General features: G+C 48.1%; 7 protein-coding genes across 7 annotated transcripts; 4 read left to right on the top strand and 3 right to left on the bottom strand.

Moving 5' to 3' along the window:
* Positions 1-1,975: 1,975 nt before the first annotated feature.
* Positions 1,976-2,461, top strand: ABOM_008576 (uncharacterized protein; the record flags this gene model as incomplete). The annotated part of the gene is made up of 3 exons (XM_022535705.1): positions 1,976-2,013; positions 2,079-2,263; positions 2,334-2,461. 3 exons carry the CDS (start codon positions 1,976-1,978, stop codon positions 2,459-2,461), a joined length of 351 nt encoding a protein of 116 aa, XP_022385779.1.
* Positions 2,462-3,100: 639 nt separating this feature from the next.
* Positions 3,101-4,057, bottom strand: ABOM_008575 (uncharacterized protein; the record flags this gene model as incomplete). Its single annotated transcript, XM_022535704.1, has 1 exon — positions 3,101-4,057. One exon carries the CDS (start codon positions 4,055-4,057, stop codon positions 3,101-3,103), a length of 957 nt encoding a protein of 318 aa, XP_022385780.1.
* A 497-nt stretch (positions 4,058-4,554) lies between these two features.
* On the bottom strand, positions 4,555-6,260 carry ABOM_008574 (putative allantoate permease; the record flags this gene model as incomplete). The annotated part of the gene is made up of 4 exons (XM_022535703.1): positions 4,555-5,187; positions 5,279-5,820; positions 5,871-5,979; positions 6,030-6,260. 4 exons carry the CDS (start codon positions 6,258-6,260, stop codon positions 4,555-4,557), a joined length of 1,515 nt encoding a protein of 504 aa, XP_022385781.1.
* A 1,587-nt stretch (positions 6,261-7,847) lies between these two features.
* ABOM_008573 (LLM class flavin-dependent oxidoreductase) lies at positions 7,848-9,173 on the top strand (the record flags this gene model as incomplete). Its single annotated transcript, XM_022535702.1, has 1 exon — positions 7,848-9,173. One exon carries the CDS (start codon positions 7,848-7,850, stop codon positions 9,171-9,173), a length of 1,326 nt encoding a protein of 441 aa, XP_022385782.1.
* A 576-nt stretch (positions 9,174-9,749) lies between these two features.
* On the top strand, positions 9,750-10,572 carry ABOM_008572 (uncharacterized protein; the record flags this gene model as incomplete). Its single annotated transcript, XM_022535701.1, has 3 exons — positions 9,750-9,781; positions 9,917-10,100; positions 10,156-10,572. The coding sequence occupies 3 exons, from the start codon at positions 9,750-9,752 to the stop codon at positions 10,570-10,572; spliced, it is 633 nt and encodes a 210-aa protein (XP_022385783.1).
* A 281-nt stretch (positions 10,573-10,853) lies between these two features.
* On the bottom strand, positions 10,854-11,635 carry ABOM_008571 (uncharacterized protein; the record flags this gene model as incomplete). Its single annotated transcript, XM_022535700.1, has 2 exons — positions 10,854-11,202; positions 11,244-11,635. 2 exons carry the CDS (start codon positions 11,633-11,635, stop codon positions 10,854-10,856), a joined length of 741 nt encoding a protein of 246 aa, XP_022385784.1.
* A 665-nt stretch (positions 11,636-12,300) lies between these two features.
* On the top strand, positions 12,301-14,316 carry ABOM_008570 (oxidative DNA demethylase; the record flags this gene model as incomplete). The annotated part of the gene is made up of 2 exons (XM_022535699.1): positions 12,301-12,464; positions 12,546-14,316. 2 exons carry the CDS (start codon positions 12,301-12,303, stop codon positions 14,314-14,316), a joined length of 1,935 nt encoding a protein of 644 aa, XP_022385785.1.
* Between the last annotated feature and the right edge of the window lie 2,868 nt (positions 14,317-17,184).

Genomic DNA, 17,184 nt, shown 5'->3' with positions numbered 1-17,184 from the left:
AAGAGGAGAGATAAAATGGATTAAAATGGGATGTCCGGATGGAGCCGCGGAGGTTGTTTGTAACAACAACTGTTGGTAAGTAATTACTAGTCAGTAATTTTTAATATCCGGCCCTGAACCGCGCAGGTACCCACGAATAATACTGGCGAGTTTGGATAACACAGGGAATCAAGGATGATGGGATTATCCTTTCTAGAAGGGATGACTTTTAAATGAACGACTCTTATTCCCTCTTCACTGTCTGCCTAATTTTCTTCTGACCTGTTCCCAGTGACAATGGGGGTTCTTTTCCTTGTACCCACATCCTGTCCCGCAATTATTCTCTGGTGTTTGATATCAGTGTCCCACTCGTTGCAGAATGGAATTCTCACTTGAGGGCCTGACATCCCCTAAGAACAGTTAGTGGATTGTTTTAGGATTCTTTCCCATGGATAGTGGGGAAGTGGGCCCGATGAAGGAATATATTCATGAACACGAAATGTAGGTACCTGAAAAGAATAGAAGAAAAAAAGAAGAAAAAAAGGGGGGAACCGTCGTATAATCCAGAATGGATTGACTTCAATTTAGGGCAAAATAATATCGATCTCTTTGTAGGTATTTTCCACGACGGTCACTTTTATCCTTTTTTTCTTTTTCTTTTTTTTCTTTTTGATTCTTCTCGCTACAGATGGAATGCATTCTTTCTATGAAAAGTGGGGAAAGCGGTAACAGCACTTTTAGTATCGAGTAGTATTGTGTCTTAAGGCTGCTAAGACGCCATGTCATCCCAATCAGAGAGACACATTTCCCCTTCAAGATAAATTTCACTTCTTGGCGAGTCCAATAATTCCCCTCTTTGCATGGATGCCCTCGGCGCAAACCATGGGCCGGCGGTTACCTGACGTCCAGATAACCTTGTCCTAATTATAGATTCTTTCTTCCTAACAATGGAAGTCAATATGCGATGGGTGCCGAGTACAGTTCTATACTCCGTATACATCGCTGAAACAACTTGCGACGAGATGTGATGCAAGGAAGGCACCAATTGATGGATGGACTCGTCGTCCAATCTATTTACCTATATCTATCTGCATCCGGCAATATATCGACCATTGAGGAATAGGGGTTGGTCGCATGGAATGTTCCGTATTGCTCGTCGTGTCCACTCCCCTGCCACTTCGGGCAATTCACAGGAGGTACGAGTACGATGCCGTATAGCATATGCAAATAGAGTATGACGGAGTCTCTCAATTTCGAAACGCAGGGGATTGTAGGCGTCTTCTCTCACCGTCGCTTGATGTATGACGTTGAACTGGTTGTCCTGTTGCTTACTCCTACATTCGACCCCTTGACCGAACTACAACCGTTTAAATCGGATAGGCCCCTTGCTACCGAAATTCTTTCTCTGATCCAACGGTTATACACACAAAACACGGCAGGGAACAGGATCAGCCATGAAAAACCTACCGATCAGCTGAAGAGACCTTCCGAACAAGACAATATCTGCGAGTGAGATAATAGAAATGCCCCAAAACAGTACCTACTCCAGCAACTAGCAAGGGTAGTGGTCAATAGTAGAGACAATCGACCTAGTGTCAGAACCGGTGGAGCATAACGTAGTATGAACTATGAACTTCTTTTTGCGCCGGTTTTTTTTTTGGGTCCCCCTCTAACCACGGATTCTTGTTCCACCCCGGTTTGCATTGTTTGCCCGATAAACCCGCCCTACTGCGCCACCTCGCCTCAAACCAACCTCAGCCACATGCCGACCGCCGACCACCGATGATGCTATTCCGTTCCACCCAATTATGCGACGCCTATTATTTCTGAGCAGCACCTGCGCGTGGATCTCCCTCCCACACACCAAAGAGAGCACGGCCACTCATTTATTCCTCAGGGTCTAAGTGATACATATTACATACCGACAAAACCTGACATCATTGTCTCGGCAATTTACATCCGCACAGTTGACATCCCTCGGAAACACGCCGTCACCATGTCCAAAGCGGGAACGTGGATAAAGATGTTCGTCGTGTAAGTTTCCCTCAATTCTGCGAATTCAGCAATCCAACGGAAGCTGACAGGATATATAATTCTAGCGGCACGGTGATCTGTGTCGGCGGCCCCGCTCTCGTCCAAGCGATCCGTCCTACCGATGAAGAATTGTTTAAGCGGTATAACCCCGAGCTCCAACGGCGGAGTCTGGAGGAGGGTGATCGTCGCGCGCAGGAATTTGATGATTATGTGAATCGCTTGAAGCAGTGGTCTAAGTCGGACAAGTCGAGTATGTTCCCCTTCGGGAGGTGAAGTGAATGGGATCTGGAAGATGATTGGGGGCTAATGGGTCTGAATAGTCTGGATTGCGGCTCAGGAACAGCAGGAACAGATGCGGACGCAGGCTGCGGTGCAGCGGGGTCAGGCGAAGGATGAGGCGAAGGCTCAGCGTGAGGAGATGCGCAAGGAGTTGCTGGGTGAGAAATGATCTCGTGGATTATGCGCGCGAGATGAGCTACAGCGCGGTTGATTAAGAGGAATATCGGGTGTTGGCTTGTCCCATATACCCTTATCTGTATTTATACCCGTGGTCGCTAGGCCGAGGGAGTTAAAAGCTTTGTGCATGAATCATGGGCGAGTCTTTTTACCGGGAGTTATCGGTTGGGCGCTTTCTTGTTTGCATATATGAAAGACGAACGGATGAGATGATTGTATAGTATTGGAAAAGGTATATTCTCCGTTCTCAATCTATCCTACCGCAGCATTCCATCTTAAGTAGCGGGTGTTTTTATGACCGGCTGGAAGTAGGATGATGCCTGCATTGGTATCTTGCCTTGAGATATACACATATGAAGATAACAGAATGAACTTTGTCGCTTGTAATCCACAGAGTATTGCAAATGAGTGCCGTATAGCAGTAAACCCGTGATGAGCAAGCACTAGTAGTATCCAAGGGGTAACCATGTTCTGTGAAAGAGGTCGACATCAAGGCTTTCGTCCACTGTATTGGTTGATTTCAGTCAATGACCCTAAGTAAGTAATGGGGCTCCATATCACAACGCCTTTGTCTCCTTGATTTATCTGGTTATCAGAAAAGCCGACCTTCAACAATCGAGACATCTTCCTTTCAGAAGTCTAGATCTTGAATTTCCAACATGACCCCAGCGGCCTCACATACCAACCTCAAAAAAGCCGTATCTGGTAGTGATCTCACCATTAGACTCGGCTTAAGCACAAGTAGTCGAAGTTGAGGTACGAAATAATCGCGATATTTAACCAGCTCCGCAAGGCCAGACACGATAAACGTAAAAAAGCCCTCCACAACAACGCCTGTAATTTCTAGCACCTCTAGTGAGCAAGGAAGTTGACCTGTGAATGATCCTGAATTGTTAATCTTGAGTCCCACGAGGCTAGCGTGCGGAATAGAAAGCTGTTGGAGTACCCTAAACTCCTGCAAGGATCCGAGTAGACCATACAGGTCGCATTGCACTATTGATGGACTTTGATAATCAAATCCGTTTGAAGCCGTCCGCACAAAGCCCAGGCGAAGAGACTTCAAGGTCTCTTTGACTCGAAGAAGCGCCTGGCGGAAGGCGTTTGTATTGCAGTTCCCATCATGCAAATCAGGAGAATAATCAAGTACAGCATGGAAATGCTCGAGTTTAGGGCACATTTGAACCCATTTGGCCATGCCTGTAGGATCAAAAGCCCCCATCATAACACCGGCTGAAGTAACTTGGCACGTAGGGCTGCCTAGTGTAAGTTGATCCAAAGACCTTTGGCTTTGGTCTAAAGGCCGTTCTTGAATGTTGTATGCGAGCACTTCGCGAACAGCTGGAAAATAGAAAAACGGCAATACAAAGTCTGTAGCTACCGGTTTGCACGCAGTGAGGGAGCTAATCTGAATTTTTTGTAGACAGGGAAACGGGGGAGTGTTGTGAAAACGTCGCTGGCGCATGACTGCCTTTTCCAGGATGTCTTGCAGTAGTTCATCATGATCATACGCCAGCAGAATTGTTTCCAAGCGACTCAGGCGAGTTAACAGCAGGCCCACCCAAGTCACACGTTTGACTACCAGCGACATATCTTATAGCAATCATCTTGTAGACCACATTTCGATACACTTAATAGTGCAAACATTGTTAATATTCTAGATATACAGACCTTGAACAATGACGCAAGGCAACCTGCCGTGCACCGATATCTCTCCGAGACACATATACATGATCTCAAGGTCAGGATACGTGTACAAGGCCTGCTAGTTGAACGGTTTACTGTTGAAGATCAAGTCATGCAAGGGGGTAATGGAGGTTAAATGATGACCAATGGAGTAATAGCCGTCAACGTCAATTTATCCAGTTGTATCATGAGTAAATCAAGATGGAGCTTTCCATATATAAATGATCTTGCCCTGTACGCCTATTGGGTACTACTATATGACACCGATATGCATTATCAAGATCGCTCCTCGCGTTGCTAATACTCAACGTATTCTTTCTGTCTATGCCTATATATGATCAAGTTATATTGCTTGATTAACAAAATATATGCTAGAATTTTCGCCGCTTATGATGACTTCACTTAATACACATAACGAAAGTCCTTGTTCTGTTTGTCAGTCAACCCACCCCATGCCTTCTCGTCCGTGACAACCCCCTGGCCTTCTTGGGTTTCCTGGGCGCGATCCCTCCGCCTGTTCTCCCAGACGTAGTACCCGAATAGGACGACAGCTAATAATCCCGCCACGGCCTGAGTCACCAGGACTGCAATCTTCGCTGGTCGGTATTCGGGGGCATCCCTTGCCTGGAAAGTTTGCGGCCCAATGATATTGCCCACGCAGAAAAAGCCGGCCACCACAGCACTTGTAAATGCACGCTTTGTGTATCCTGCGCAATTGGCGGCGATCCAGTGGTATATTACCGGTGTCGGAGCAACGATTGCATTAACTAAGTAGATTCCAATCAATACTCCGGCTCGGTTGTTCTTGGGAAGGAAAGACATCAGACCGCCGCCGATAATTCCTGGGATACTGCAGATAAAGACCCATGCCCAGCGATTCGATGTTTTACGGACGCCAATTCCCACTAGAAGTGTAAAAAAAATACTAACAATCCCTGAAGGGGTGTTTAGAAGGGCTGAGATAGGTCCGCCAAAGCCAAAGTCGGCGATAAGCGTGGACGAATACACCACGACCACTCCGCTGGAAACAGCTTGCTAGATACAAGTTAGCTCTCCTTCTTCATAGACTAGAATATACTTCAGGGGCCAAAACTTGGAAGAGGCAAACAGGCGGGAATGAACGTACCAAGGCGAGCATCAACGCCCACAACCACACCTGAGGATCAAGGACCGCTTCCAGCAATTGCTTGGGATCAAACTTGCCATTGCGAATACCGGTCTGGTTCACGCGAACGTGTTGAAGTAGCATCACCTTTTGGTCATTGGATAACCACTTCGCTTGCATTGGTGTATCTGGAAGGGAAAGTAAGGTGATAAATCCAACAGCAACGGTGATTAGTCCCATGACAAGGAACATGATACGCCAGCCGGCGAATGCATGGTGTACGTGTTGGAAGCCAAAGGAAATCAATCCGCCGATGATCTGTGCTACTCCTAGGCCTAAAAACCAAAATGTAAATCTTGGGGCCTGTTCGGACTTCGTGTAATATTGACTGCTTATGATCATCAAGGATGGCGCTACTGGGGCTTCAAAAATCCCAAGGAATATACGCGCGACAAGTAGAGTCGTATAGTTCTTCGCACCTGCCGCCGCCGCGGCTGCAACACCCCAGAGCATGACATTGATGCTCAACCATTTGGCTGGAGGGACCTTCTGGAGAAGATATGCTGGTGTTCTGGTGAGTTTTCATGCATGTGGGAGGATCACAAGAACTTACTATTTGGAACTTCAGCAACCAAGGATGCAATGAAAAAGGCACTTGCGCCGTTGCTAAAGTTGTTTCCCTTCAGGTCCAGGTCTGTTTTCATTCCCATAACTCCCGCATACTTTTGGAATCGGGATTAGCGAGGTCGGTAAGAGGGTCCGAGATACTGACATTATACATCACTTTATCGATAAATTGTAGAAAATAGCAACAAAACATAAAGGGCAAAATGCGCCGATCCACTTTATGACGGATTGCGACCAGATCGACGTCAGTGTGTTGAACATCGCCATGTTTATCCAAGAAATTCCAGGCATCGTCCAGTGGTTGCGAAGACGTCGCTTGTCCCTGTACGTCCGCAACTGGTTGGTCGCGGTTTTTCTCCGTCATCGTTTCTCTCATTCTTCCTGGAGAATGATTTTAAACCGGGTGAGAATGCATGCTAACGATGAAGAACAATTAAAGAAGGGACAGAATGCTACAACGTGGCGGAATCCAAAATAAACTCAAGAATGTAAAACGGAATGAGCAAAAGAGGGGTCCAAAAGATACCACGAAAGAGGCAGAGATTGACCTTGATTGTTATGCTATTATCACTTCAAGGCAGATGAGAATGTAACCTCCTGCAGAATCCAAAGTTTACAGGGTCGTATTTCTCATTTATGCAGGTTATACATCCTATGTCAACCATCCATGGTCCTGGTGTGAGGTTGCAATAAAGACCATTCGATTTGCCTTAACCTCGTCTAGAATTCCACTTGCCATGGATGTCCGATGTACAAGTCAGTATCTTGCAGCCACCGTGGCTCGCATGTTAGGCCACCCAGACCAGGGTTCCCAAAGCCTTAGATCCGTGGATATTGGCCTCTCGGTCTCAAGGTCATCACAGTTAATTCCCTTGGCAAATTTCTTCGCGCCTTGAATGGCTAGAGTCCTCAGCCCGAAAGCAGATCGTCTCTTTCTGCAACTGTAAGGGAAACCAAATACGAGGTCTGTCGATCGCCGCACGTAGTATTATTATTATTTTTTTTCTGATTGTGTGGAAATAGTGGTTATTGAATTAACACATGTGATATCACAAATGCCAGGTTTAAGTCACCGTCCATTTGGCTGTACTAATAATCATGCCTTCGCATCGGCGGCTCAACGACTGATCTACATGTTTCTGAAGCCGATCTCTGTCACCTCAAGTAATGACAACATGAATTGTTATTGTTTATTCATTGTATCTTCAAGAAGGAATGCCGACCTACCCACATTGAAATAATAAGTAGTTTGAACAAGTTAACTAGATATCTTGAGATCGAAGACTTCGGCTTGTTTAACAGATATTGCTGAGCCTTACAGTAGATTAGGGCTTTGCATCAAGCTATTGCAATAGGTCACCCTCATTCAATCGTTCTTCTCTTCGTCTTTATTCTTTTCTTTAAAAGCAAGAAAGGAAGGAAAGATAAATCATGTAAAGAATCATCATCCGTATAAAACATGCGTAACAGTGTCCTAAAAGACACAGTGGCACTAAAGGCTAGAATTAACTATAGCCCTAACACATTAACTTAAGAAGCACCTACACTGGAGATCAGTTAAGAATCAATCAATCTCAGAAATATCCAGACAAATACCTCGAATTCACAGAACTGGTTGTGCCTAGCTAACACACGCATGATGATCACGTATTCAATCTATACGCTTTAGTATTATAGTTAGCTGCCTTCATCTTCCTAAGCAACTCCACTTTATCTCATAGTTAGTTGGGGTAATCCTGCTTTGTAAACCATGTTGAGAAATACAGATACTCTCCACACGATAGGCTATCGATGTCGTGATCGCAACCTCAGTTTCACTCATCCGCAAACACATTTGTCATCACAAGATAACTGACATGTATATAGGTCACGATAATAATGCTTCAGCCCCGCTGGCAATAGTGGAACTTTCTTGTCCTACAGAACCATCCAGCCCATAACCAGAACCCCAGTATAAGAGACCATGCCTGAGAAATCACTACATTTGACCGCATTCATGCGGCCGGTCAGCTTACACACCGGCGCATGGCGATACCCCGGCGCCTATCCAGACGCCAATTTCAATCTCACCCATCTCAAATCCTTCATCAAGAAGCTAGAAGATGCCAAATTCGACGCCTTCTTCATGGCCGATCACCTCGCCGTGCTGAACATGCCCGTTGAGGCGCTTAAACGCAGCCACACCGTGACATCCTTCGAGCCGTTCACTCTACTCTCGGCGCTATCAGTTGTCACAGAGAAGATTGGGCTCGCGGCCACAGCATCCACGACTTACGATGAGCCCTACCATATCGCGCGACGCTTCGCCTCGCTGGATCATCTCAGTGGCGGCCGCGCGGCTTGGAACATCGTCACCACCGGTAATCCGGAGTCTGCGAAGAACTTCGGACTAGATGCACACGTGGAACACGCTGATCGCTACAAGCGTGCCCGAGAGTTCTACGATGTCGTTACCGGGTTATGGGATAGTTTTGCTGATGATGCCTTCATCCGCGATCAAGAGACCGGTGTCTACTTTGATCCGGAGAAGTTGCATGTTCTCGACCACAAGGGCGATGATCTGAAAGTGAGGGGGCCCCTGAATATCGCGCGGCCGGTTCAAGGCTGGCCTGTGATTGTTCAAGCGGGACAGTCCGAGCCAGGAAAACAGTTGGCGGCGGAAACGGCCGAAGCGGTCTTCTGCTCGCCGAGAGATTTGGAGTCGGCAAAGGCGCTGTATGCGGACGTCAAGGGCCGTGCAGTGGCAGCTGGTCGGGATCGTAGCCATATCAAGATCCTGCCGGCCGCCTTTGTCGTCGTTGGTGACAGTGTGGAAGAGGCCAGGGCCAAGCGCCTCAAGCTCGACAGTCTAGTCCACTACGACAGCGCCATTGCCTCCTTGTCCATTGCTCTGGGAACGGATGCGTCCGGCTTTGATCCAGATGGTCCACTACCGACGGATATTCCGGAGACTAATGCGAGCAAGACAGGCCGTGCTGGCGTCCTGAAGCTTGCCGAGGATGAGAAGTTGACCGTCCGGCAGCTTGCACAGCGATATGGTGGCTACTCGGGGCTTGCCTTTGTTGGTACCCCTGAATCGATCGCGGAGGAAATGGGTACCTGGCTAGCCGAGGAGGGCGCTGATGGTTTCACTGTCGTTTTCCCATTCCTGCCGCAGGGGCTGGACGACGTTGTTGAACGACTGGTACCTGAGTTGCAGCGTCGTGGCCTTTTCCGTCAGGATTATGAAGGGTCTACTTTAAGAGAGCACCTTGGTCTTCCACGTCCGAATAATCGGTTCTTTTCGTAAAGGGTTTTTGTCCTATGTAAATAGAGTCAGGGATACGACATCTGGGTGATGCAGCAGCTAGATCATGAGTACGTGGCTATGTGGGATTTATGCTTTGTCTGGCACCTACAGTATCAGGGATCTTCATTGAGATTCCACAGAAAGTATACATTATACTACCAGACTTATGACACATTATAATCAGCTATAGCTTCTTTTACTGCTCGAAAGACTCTGACTGTCCATTCTCCTAAGACATTACAGACTTACCAATAAGAGCAGTCCTGCTGCCTAGGGACATAAAAGATATACAGTAAATACTTTATAATATTGACAGTAGACGCATACACACTAGCATCATGTTTGGTGTTTGCAGCTCATAAAACAGTCCTGCCTAAGATCACAAAAGTGAATGATATCACAGGTGAATACTGAGGTGCAGAACAAAGACCATAGGTCTGAATTTCTTAGAATCCGCTTCATTTATTCACTGTCTCTGATGTGTTCCACAGCGTTGGGGTCCTCTTGCTTGCCATCTCCTGCTCGCGTACCTTCCTTCTATCCACCATCACAAGTTCGCGATCTCTACCTCACAGCATGGGATCAAAGAAATCTCACAGAAGGTCTGGGTAAGTCACATAATCCTAATTCGCCGAGAGCACTGAGATATATAACCTCTCTTTCTTCATTCTTAGCGGTCTCCCCTCTAAACTGACCTGATGATTCTGTCTATATCTCCCTATCCTTACATTTATCATTACTAGACATGCCAAGTGCGAGCGTAACGAGGAAAACGACAGCGAGATCTGCACCATGGATAACTTCTCAACAGACTTGGCGTTGAGAGCTCGATATGTGGCCGCTAAGCAAGCTTCTTTTGACGAGCCCTTCGAGCTGTCCGAGGGCGATTCCACTTTGTCCCATGCGATCAGAGCTCGCGTTGATGCGGTAAGGACTCGCCTCCCATATGTAAACCATTATCCTTCTCTGATCAACCTCACAGAACCTCCCAACTGCTGAAAGAGGAACCGTTGCGGGGTCTCCTCTCTCTGATGAAAATGTCGCAGACATACTTAAGAAGGTTAAGCCAGACTGCCATAAAGCCCAGGCGTGGGTCAAGGCGCATGAAGTCACCAAGGCGACCATGGAGCGACTTAAGGCGATGTCGGAGAACCGCGACGCCCTCAGAAAGAAGGCAGCGCGTCAGTCACACGGCAGAGCTCGTCAGGCAGAGGCCCAGTCCGATGCACCCAGATACCAGGCAAGGGCCCCGTCTCCGAGCTTGCAGGTTCCCGAGGGTCGTACCGTTGAAGAAGAACTGGAGGATGCGAGGGTGGTGTACAACAGGGTTAGCCTGGCGCACGATAGACTCCTGAAGACCATCGCCGACATGGAGGAGTTTAGAAAGACTCTCTCATAGATCTCCCCTCCGTTTAGTCTCCACAGCCGGCTGTGGTAGGCCGGCATTGCTTTCTTTCACGCGGCTAGACCGAAAGTTCCCTAACTTAGTTTGGCATTCGCAGCGCGACATGTAACAGACCGGCAGGCATACATCATTGTCTTCTTGCTTGTCTTTCTCCCATGTAATAGAGACACGGTGAATGAACGCTACCGTTGTTATTGCTCAGAGTGAACCCTTTTCACATGAGACTGTACCATAGAGTCTAGCTTCACCATTCACAGAATTCTCTTCTCCAATCTTTATGTCTTCTTGTTCCTGTTGGCTCCTCTTACTTTGTCTGGGTTCTCTAGTTTATCTACTAATGGTCGGTACGGTGACGCAAGAACATGCTCCGGCGCCCGCTGCGCAGGTTCCTCTCGTCTAGCCTCCCCAGGAGACGGACGTCGTCGTTGATCCTCGTGCATCCGATCCAGCGGCTCGCCCACGATCTGATACTTGTTCCAGTTGATCGGTGGCATGCGTACCACGTTTTGTGGTGTAGGTATGGTCCCCAGGCCCGACGCACCCCCTTCTTTCGAATCCGCCATCTTATCATCATCATCGTCGTCCTCCTCCTCGTCATGCGTGAAGTTCACGAACCTCCCGGGTCTTTCGCGGTCAGGTTTCCCGCCGCCAGTTCGCGCGCAAACCCCTCAGGATCGGCTGCCGCCGCTTGCTTCAGTCGCTCCAGTGTCCGTATATCGCGCAGACTTTGCTGCTTCTGAAGCTGTAGTATCGAAATGGTGGACCGCAACGCGATCGCATCGGGGTTCTCGCTTTCCGAGATTGGCACAGCAGCGGGCTCCGGCGCAAAGACGGCCGGTGTCGTAGGCAGCGAGGCTGCTGTACCGCCAATGCGACTCGTTGGCGACGGCGACGAGGCCGGGGGAATAATGGGATGTGATGGCGCACCGTTGGACGCGGAGGCGTTCTGGACTGGGGCCAGATGAGCGAAGACCGGAGTTACTGGGGAATAAGGCGGGCGCGGTGGAGTCCCTGGCCGATCATTCGGATTGCTTTCATTGTCCTGAGTGGGCTGCATGGTGCCTGAATTGTCGATGTGGATGTCGGACGCCAAGATTAGGGTTTTTCTGTTTAATTTTTAGAATGAAGATGATGAACGCGTGGCCGGGTTGTGGTTGTGGCGGTGGTGGATGATTGATTGATTGATTGATGTTGTTTATGCTCATCGGCTGATGACGTCTTAAAAGGCAGCCTTTATTGAATTTATCCTCTTCGTCAAAACCTAACCCTCCATTTTCCAGGTACACATTTCGATGCGATAACATCTACTGTTGTAGGTTCCCACTTCGTTTAGTAATTCTTCTAGTCATTACGAACCTACAGGTATATTCTATTAAATTCTATCCCAGTAAAAAGATCAGTTAGTAATTGTTGAAACTCACATTCTCAACATTATTGAAGCTACAAAAAATGAGATCTACTCACCAGAGAATTAACCAAAGAAGAGAATGCTCTATAGTAGTATTTTTTTTTCTTATTATTCATATTAATTAAAAATAACGAACGTATATCAAGTAATTAATTTGACTCGAAAATGGCCTGATTTGTGGCCTGATCGCTGCCTTTGAACCTCTCACCGCCCAAAAAAGAGAAAGAAGGAAAAAAAAAAAGACTCTCCCAAACCTAATCAGGCCGATACTCTCTCCGTATTCTCCTCTTTCCAATCCCCTCACATCACACAATATGAAGCGCAAGACTGAGGGAAGAGAATCGCTGGGTGGCAATGACCAGCCAGATTCCAAGAGACGGGCATTGACGAGCGAAGAAGCCGCCGCGCGCTTCCGCGATGGTCTGTTTGAACCCACGGAGCAGCACAAGTATACCGAGCAATACGCCGAGTCCGCACCGTATGTCGACACCTGAGTTCTCGCAACCACACTTCGAAAATAAAACAAACTACATGTGTAGAATGCTGATCATCAATCAAGGTACAAGCATGGAGTCATCCATCCCTTAATCGAGCCCTCCTTGCTGCGCGCAGTCCGCAACGAAATCCAACAGCACTTGGACTTCACCGAGAAAGAGACGGATATCTACAAGATTTTCCAGTCCGGAGATTTGGCGAACCTGGATGGGCTGGACGATGCATCCCTGTCGCGACTCCCCTCCCTGCTGAAGCTTCGTGACGCCATGTACTCCGCCCGCTTCCGTGAATACCTGTCGTCCGTGACTGGCTCGGGCAAGCTGAGTGGTCGCAAGACCGATATGGCTATCAACATCTACAACGAGGGATGCCATCTTCTGTGCCATGACGATGTCATTGGAAGCAGACGTGTCAGCTACATCTTGTATTTGACTGATCCGGACACCCCCTGGCAGGCGGAATGGGGTGGTGCGCTGCGCCTGTACCCCACGACCACGAAGAAGGATGCAGAGGGTGAGGACGTCAAGATCCCCAGCCCCGACTTCAGTCTCAGCATCCCACCCGCCTTCAACCAGCTGAGCTTCTTCACCGTTCAGCCTGGTGAGAGTTTCCATGACGTCGAGGAGGTTTACCATTTCAAGGAGGGCGAGGATAGGTCGAAGAAGCGCGTGCGTATGGCCATCAGTGGATGGTTCCATATTCCCCAGAAGGGAGAAGACGGCTACGAGGAGGGTCTAGAGGAAAAGCTTGCCGAGCGGAGTAGTCTCGCTCAGCTTCAGGGACGCGGTGACATCTACGACCTCCCCCAACCTAAGACGGTCGTGTGCGAGAATGAATCGGAGGAGGTTGAGGGCAAGGGCAAAGGCAAAGTGGAGGAGCAACCCAACAGCACCGAATTTACCGAGGCCGATCTCAACTTCTTGATCCAGTACATCGCACCATCCTATCTCACCCCAGACATCGCGGAGGAGATGTCGGAGACATTCACCAATGAGTCCTCGCTCAACTTGGAACAGTTCCTGTCAGAAAAGTTCTCTGCCCGCGTGCGAGAATATATCGAGGAACAAGAGAAGACGACACTTCCTCAATCATCAGATGAGATCCAGGCACAGACCGGATGGACTGTCGCCCGTCCCCCTCACAAGCAGCGCTACATGTTCCTGCAGCATTCAGCCGCTGCCCAGGACGAGAAGAGCCCCCTTCAGGAGCTGCTCAACGACGTCTTTCCTTCCCCCGCATTCCGCAAATGGCTCGCCGCCATTACCGGTGCGGAACGTCTCACAAGCTACGACTTTATGGCACGCCGCTTCCGTCGTGGACAAGACTACACTCTGGCCAGCGGCTACGATGGTGAAGAGCCCCGGTTGGAGTTCACGCTGTCCCTGACCCCTACACCGGGATGGGAGAAGGGGGGTGACGAAGATGAGGAAGATGAAGAGGATGATGATGATGAAGAGGGCGAGAACGGCGAGTCCGAGAAGAAGCCGAAGGCCGAGCCCAAGGAGAAGGAGCCTAAGAGTGACGCTGAGGAGCCCGCCGTGGGTGGCTACGAGCTCTACATGGCTGGGGACGACGAGGAGGAGGGCGACGCAGCCATCTACCGTTCTGCCGCCGCGGATGAAGATGACGGCATCCTATTCAGCACTTCTGCCGGCTGGAACCGACTGAGCATTGTCCTGCGCGACAGCGGTACCCTCAAGTTTGTCAAGTACGTCAGCGCTGCCGCCAAGGGAGACCGGTGGGATATCACCGGTGAGATGGGTGTGGAGTTTAATGACGATGACGATGACGAGGACGAGGACGAGGATGATGAGATGGAAGCTGATGAGGAGTAAAATGGTATCTTTTCGCTAATTTCATTTGTCCGTTTGTATATACAATAACTTTTACTATCTTCACGAATCAAGCCTTGGGCACCACCCAAATGACCAAAAATAGATTGAATGTTTCACTCCTGCAGCATTGAAATCATTGCTGCCTACTATGGATTCACTGTCCTAGTCCGTACATGACAATCTCCAGTGGCGATATCTGTATCCCAACTAGAGAACCGAGCAGGCGCTTAAGTGGCTTAGCCAACGGGCTACCTCGATGCACACAGCCACAATGATAGACCATATGCATCTCCAACTTAGTTAACGAGCAGGCGGCAACATATCCTCCTTCATGTCGTACATATCTAATTAATTACACACTCAGGCTGTTTTACAATAACCCTATCCAGCATCTAGATCATTACAAACCCGGCCGGAAAGTTACACAACAAATCTGGGCTGTGAGACACCCCACTTAACCCTAATTCAGCTGTGTATCAATGGATGTAAGCATGCATTGACTTCAGCTTGAGTTGGAAAGAAAGTTTGTGGTGGACTTTTGTTGATCCTTTCATTTGAAACCTTACGAATCACTGGTCTTCAGCCATGGAAGTATATTTACAGGGGCTCATTATGGTTTCAGCTGCGACATTATGGTCAACAAAGATAAAGTCCAATATCGGGTACTTTCGTAGAAATTCAAGCTTCTAGAGCATGATTACTTTCATATACCATAAAAGGGAAGACCTTTCAACGACCAACGGTTGTGTAGTGTAATGGTTAGCACCCAGGATTCTGATTCCTGTAATCCCGGTTCGATCCCGGGCACGACCTATCTTTTTTTTTTTTTTCTTTCTTTCATGTTCAAGAAAACCTACCAGGGAGACACACTCTCTGTCTTTTTACCGTTGCTTCACCGACTCCCTTCGATCACCGCTCTTATCCGCAGAGTTGGCAGGCAAAGCCGAGTCAATAGCTGAAGATAAACCACCAGACACAACAGCCAAGGTCCTGGCACCCAAACCATGTTGCCTGGCCACGAACATAGAATCATCCAACCTGCCCTGATACCTAGATTTCGCGTATACCATCTTCAGCCATGCCTCACCGATGTAAAATGCCCACACCCCAGCTCTGAACCTACATATGTTGCGCTGTATCATATCGCGGGTGACGCACTACCAGTAACCGAGCATCATTGAATGTCCAGCCCCATACACGATCCAACTCGTCACACCCTTACCTTCGTTCTGTTCTGATTTCTTTGTCTGGTATAGCCTGTTCCGTATGACTATGAGTTATTTAGCCATGGTGCTAGACAAGTGTCTCTTGACACTTTACTAGTAGATACTCCAGACCCGCCATCAAGGTATTATCTTTTATACCACCCCCTCTACACCCTTAGATACCACTATACATGGTTGAAGGAACCAACAGTGCCATCTCCGGCCTTGACAATATACTACTGTCACACTCTAGCCTCAAATGTCAGCCTCACCATTCACGAACACCCAGGCCGGACATGGATGGATAAACACTAATCAAACCATATACACCAACACTGCAAAGGTAGGCACGTCTAAAGAAGACATACCACAACATGGCCCTGAATATGGCCACACTAGAAGATCTACTTTCGGCGAGGAGTATGGATAATCTGTACTTTCTCAATGTTACATAGCTGTAAGCGGGTTTACTTCCATTGTGATATGTTGGTAAAGGCCCGGTTATGCCAACCGTCTACACCCTACATCAGACAAGAAGGAGGATACACAAGGACCTGAATTGGATGGTCAACGCACAGTCTAATAGTCCACAAGACGGTGTGATGGCCAAGAACCATGGTAAATATAGAGTTATCAATCTGAGATAAGACTACCGTAAACGATTCCGCCAAGCAGTCGTTGATAGTCGGTAGAATTACCACCCTAGGAGAAAACGACCGAGTCATACTAGGCACTGTATGCAGACCTGGCTATGAAGGGGGAAAAAATAAAAAAAAAAAACATCTCATCAATCACTTCTGGATTGATTTTGTTTAATTAGCAAAAAAGAAAGCCAGGTCGTGCCCGGGATCGAACCGGGATTACAGGAATCAGAATCCTGGGTGCTAACCATTACACTACACAACCTCTGGTTGTTGAGAAATCAATACCAAAAGTGTTATATAAAATAAATCATGCTATTGAACAATTCATCATCGAGTAATAGTGTCAGATCAGGTGTCAGATGAAATATAATCAAGATAAGGTATTGCTGAGTTAAGGGCTATGTAGATATAATCAAGTCTACTTTAACCATCAAATTGCAAACTTTGCGGACGTGTGTTAATCTTTTCCTATGTGATTCTGTTGGGTGGCCCCGCCCCGGACCAAAATATACATATACGCGAATCAATCAACTAGCCCCAGGGCGGACAGCCAAAGCTGTACATGGCGAAGGGATCTCCGTATCAGAGTCTTACCTGATGTGACCAGAGTTTATGCCCCTGGCCATCGGAAATAAATACCGGATCCCCCATCATAGCACACACCAGATAGGTAGCCAAAGCTGGTACGTCCATGGAATGTGAGGAATCATATAATGGACGGGGGCGCACAGACTCCGCGTGGCGTCCCGTCGGACAGGACGTTTATCCCGTAGATCCTCTAACCGACTCCAGGCAGAAAGGAGGCGTTGGTTTACAGAGTAGGCAAACTATAGACGGTGGGGACGCTGAACTGGAGGACAGGGATGGCCCAGCCAAGTGACTGCTTGAGAGCTATCAGGTGGTGGTTTTCACCTGTACACGGTAGCACCATATAGCTTGCAGATCTACCAAACTAGGCCTAGATATGGCTTTGATACGACCCTCAGTGGTGACCGGTAAATAAATATCGCAGCCCCTAA

This window comes from Aspergillus bombycis, assembly GCF_001792695.1.
Source record: "Aspergillus bombycis strain NRRL26010 chromosome Unknown contig00096, whole genome shotgun sequence".
Lineage (NCBI taxonomy): Eukaryota > Fungi > Ascomycota > Eurotiomycetes > Eurotiales > Aspergillaceae > Aspergillus > Aspergillus bombycis.
This window is presented reverse-complemented; position numbering and strand designations above follow the sequence as displayed.